General features: G+C 40.6%; 1 protein-coding gene across 1 annotated transcript in view; it reads right to left on the bottom strand.

Moving 5' to 3' along the window:
* Positions 1-455, bottom strand: part of Inos (Inositol-3-phosphate synthase) — a 9,450-nt gene extending 8,995 nt beyond the window's left edge. The window contains exon 1 of the mRNA XM_018519017.1: positions 305-455. Within this exon, the coding sequence (XP_018374519.1) occupies positions 305-433 (129 nt within the window). The 5' untranslated portion in view covers positions 434-455. The remainder of the gene's footprint in view (positions 1-304) is intronic.
* Between the last annotated feature and the right edge of the window lie 4,215 nt (positions 456-4,670).

The raw sequence follows: 4,670 nt of genomic DNA, 5'->3' as shown, positions 1-4,670 counted from the left end.
TCTTTCTTCCTCTTCTTTCCTTCCGGATAGAAAAGGAAAAACGATGAACTGGTGCAAAAGTTCAGCCAAAAAGAACAGGCCTAATGTAACGTATAAAAGGACTGTTAAACTGTTACAGCGAGAAGGCGGGGGAAAGTTTCGTCGATCGTTTCTTACAATTAGATAAGAGAGCATAGCTTGAGCCTTGACAAACAGACTACCCCGATATCGACCAGCCGGGCCGGCCGGCGTCAGCATTACAGAGCACTAGTGACACACTCGAGACAATTGGACGAACGCAACGGATCGATGAACAGATTCTCACCATGTAGGTATCGCGATCGTTCTCGTCCTCCTCGGTCACACTAATCGTCCGATACTCGTACTCGGCCTCGATGAAATCTTCCGAGTAGCGCACCTTTGGTGAATCGACACGCACCTTCAAGTTCGCCATCCTCCGGATATATATATATATAATCACACAAGATACTCTGGTTCTTCGCGACGCGACACGTCGAGCAGTCGAACACATACAAGGCGTTAGACTACGTCATGAGCCTCATGAGGTGTACCGAATTAAAGAATCACTCAACAGTTCTGGAATCCAATCGGTAGAATGTCGACTCAAATTTCGATTGTTATTATCCCATGAAAAGGACCTTCTGCCCTCGCCCCTTTTAAACGCGCGTAATAAGACACATTTTCGCACGTGCTCGGAAAAATAGTCTTATTATTGATGAATATTATCGATCAAATCACAAATTTTCTCGAAAAATCACGAGTTATTTTGATGTGTTTATTGTACGGCGATAGAAAAAAAATCACCTATTTTACATAACGTAACGGAAATTCGAAACTCAACGAAATATATCGAATTGACATTCGAGTTTCGGCGCGATTCGCGAACGCACCGCCGTTAAGAACGAGTCGAGATCGAGGGAAATGAGAGGAGCGGCGGATACGAAGCAGCTAGCAAGCGAAAAAGTGGAAGAGCTGGCACACAGCACAGATCACCGATCACTTACGTTTGGGGTCGAATCCTCCTTTTCGACTCACGACTGTGCACGACGGTTGCTAAAACCTAATGGTAAATGCGGCGTGACCGGCCAGACCGGCGAGCACCATCGACGGCCGTCACTACTGGTCGCTACCGTCGCTACCGCCACCGCTTACCCCGGATCTACAATAGGGTTTTAAACCTTAAGCTATAAGAAATGGGCGAATCACAGTCGCTTATTCTTCTCGGATTCGACTGTAATTGGTCAGTTTCTTACGGCATAAGGCATAAAACACCTATTGTAGATCCGGACTTACCCCGGATCTACAATAGGGTTTTAAGCCTTAAGCCATAAGAAATGGGCGAATCACAGTCGCTTATTCTTCTCGGATTCGACTGTAATTGGTCAATTTCTTACGGCATAAGGCATAAAACACCTATTGTAGATCCGGACTTACCGCTGCTAGGCGCTACCGCCGCTTCCGTCGCGTCGCAATTCGCAATTCGCATCGGTCAACAATGAGCAGCATTGATCAATTGATGGTCCTCGAACCGCGCCGCGTGAAAATGATATGTATTCAGTGATATCATATTAGGCTGTATTCCAAAATTCACTGCCAGCTGTCAGCGCTGAAAATCTATAGTTTACGTTACATGTATTATACATTTTCAGCACTGGCAGTGTATTTTGGAACATAGCCTTCGTTAGTCAGGTTTTAAAGAGCGATGATCGAATCAGGTTGAATCGAAACGATAAGAATTATAAAGAGGGATGCGATTAGTCCGGATCTATACAATAGGGTTTTAAGCCTTAAGCCATAAGAAATGGGCGAATCACAGTCGCTTATTCTTCTCGGATTTGACTGTAATTGGTCAATTTCTTAAGGCTTAAGGCTTAAAACACCTATTGTAGATCCGGACTTACCCCGGATCTACAATAGGTGTTTCATGCCTTATGCCGTAAGAAACTGACCAATTACAGTCGAATCCGAGAAGAATAAGCGACTGTGATTCGCCCATTTCTTATGGTTTAAGGCTTAAAACTCTATTGTAGATCCGGACAAGCGCACAAGTATTACTTTATCCTTGTTGTTCACCGAGTGTTGAATAAAGATTAAATGATACTCACTGCGCTAACCGTTGCATAAACGAATGCACGCTATAACTCTCAACTGTTGAGTCCGCTGAACGCAACTAAGGTCTTTTTAAACTATGATTTAAACTTGCGTTTCAGGCGTCGTCTACAATACACGGAGTAAGAAGTAAGAGTAAGAAATTGACCAATCACAGTCGAATGTGAGAAGAATAATCGACTGTGATTGGTCAATTTCTTACTCTTACTTCTTACTCCGTGTATTGTAGACGGGCCTTAATATACGTTGCTTGTTTTCCTGCTGGATTGCTAACTAGATTAGAATCTTGCCATCGTATTAGCTTGGCTGCGATTATGGCACCTCTCTGCTGGCACTGACGCTTTGCCATTTTTGTCTTGATTGCATCATTCTCTTGTTCTATTTACCGGTGCATTGCATTCCAATTTTACGATTTTTCTACGATATATTGGCTGCGTTCAGCAGACTCAACAGTTTTGCAACCGTTTTATGATTCGTCGCGCTGATTCGATTATACTTTTAGAGCCCAGACACAAGCTTTTGCATAACGCATAAACGCATAGTGCATAAGAGAATCAACCAATCGAAATTCTTCTTTTCCATGGAATGGGAGGAAAGGAAAGATTCTGATTAGTTGATTCGTTTATGCATTATGCATTATGCTTTATGCAAAAGTCTGTGTCGCGGCTTTTAGATTTAAAGGAATAGTCCTATCTTAGCGAAGAATCACAAAACGGTTGCAAAACTGTTGAGTCTGCTGAACGCAGCCATTATAGATATTTATACTAGCTGAAATCACCGTTGTTTTATCGGCGAGTGCCATTAACATTGAAGAAGAACAAATAAAACATTTCTATTTCTAGCGATAAACCACTAAATGTAGTTTTATCTAAAAAGTTCCTTTCTAGATGAAATAATCTATCGAAAAGAAGTATGGTTTACATTCGGAGAGAAAAATGTACTGCGAGATATAAAGAGGAAAATAAATTGTATTATAGACTCAACCGTATATAAATACTTATATATATATCTCAGTGACTACGTTTACACGGCTCGATTTACGCCGAAGTTATAACATCGATGTTATGAAACTGGCCAATCATAGTTAGTCCTCTGAAGAATGGAATGACTGTGATTGGGCAGTTACATAACATCGATGTATAACTTCGGCTTAAGTCCGGATCTACAATGGGTGTTTTAAGCCTTAAGCCGTAAGAAATTGACCAACTACAGTCGAATGCGAGGAGAATAATTGATTGTGATTCGTCCATTCCTTATGGCTTAAAGCTTAAAAATCTATTGTAGATCCAGGGTAAAGCGTGCCGTGTAAACGTAGTAATTGAAACGCATGTCCATCCTATCCAAAGACATAAGGTGCGTTCCGTAAGTCCGGATCTACAATAGGTGTTTTATGCCTTATGCCGTAAGAAACTGACCAATTACAGTCGAATCCGAGAAGAATAAGCGACTGTGATTCGCCCATTCTTATGGCTTAAGGCTTAAAACCCCTATTGTAGATCCGGACTAACGCGCATGATGCGCATGATGCATCCATTGTCCTTGTTTAACATTTGGTGAGCAACAAGGATAAACGACGCATTATGCGCATCATGCGAGAAACGGAACGCACCCATAGAGACTGGACTGCGCGATCCGTATCTAAGAGTTGATTGTTTCACCTTTTTTGGTAAATTTTACCTGTTAGGTAAATCTGGCAATCCGCGCGTGTGATTGGGTAATCTTGCTACTTACCCAACAGGTTAAATTTACCAAAAGGTGGAACAACCGGGCCTAAGTAGTGTATCAAATGTGGTCGACAATAATGAGAGAGAGGGACCATGGCAGACGGCCAATCTTCCTCTCATTCTCTCTCCCATTATACCATTGAATGGAAAGAGATAGAAATGGCCGTCTGCCACGGTCCCTCTCTCTCATCCCTATCGACCATTTTCATACACGGATCGCGCAGTCCATTATATCTTTGGTAGAGACGTAAGAGGCTCCGCACAATAAAAGGAATAGGGAACAGAGAATAAGAATTTCAACCTATCAGAAAGTGGAATACACAGTGTGTATTCCACTTTCCATTAAATTTATTTGTAATTTTCTTTAATTTTTTGATTTATAAAGTCAATTTAGTCAAGTGTTAAAAGTAATAGCCGCATTAAGATTAGGTAGTTTCTTTATTTCTACTTAGTAATATTACTATTGCGATGGAGATAAAAATTTTATCTTGATATCTATAAGAATTAAGATTGGGCAATGCCAAGTTAAAAAGTTAATTAATTATTTTAACTTGAAAATTCTAATGTAATTAATTTAATTATGAATTAACTTGTGTATCTTAACCAAGTTAAATTTTCAAGGCTGTTAACTTTAATATAAAATATTGTAATACAACTACCAAGTTTTAATTTAACATTTTAGAGCTCTCAAGTTCAATGAAATTAATTGTCGTGTGAAGTAAGAGCAGTTGAAAGCAACCGCAGTTGACATTATAGCGTATACAGGATGTCCCGACCTTTTTTGCCAATTACTTTTGTGTAGATAAAGCGGACTAAACTGAGTCGAAAAGTCCTCTA

This window comes from Trachymyrmex cornetzi, unplaced genomic scaffold (genome assembly GCF_001594075.2).
Source record: "Trachymyrmex cornetzi isolate Tcor2-1 unplaced genomic scaffold, Tcor1.1 scaffold805, whole genome shotgun sequence".
Classification (NCBI taxonomy): Eukaryota; Metazoa; Arthropoda; class Insecta; order Hymenoptera; family Formicidae; genus Trachymyrmex; species Trachymyrmex cornetzi.
This window is presented reverse-complemented; position numbering and strand designations above follow the sequence as displayed.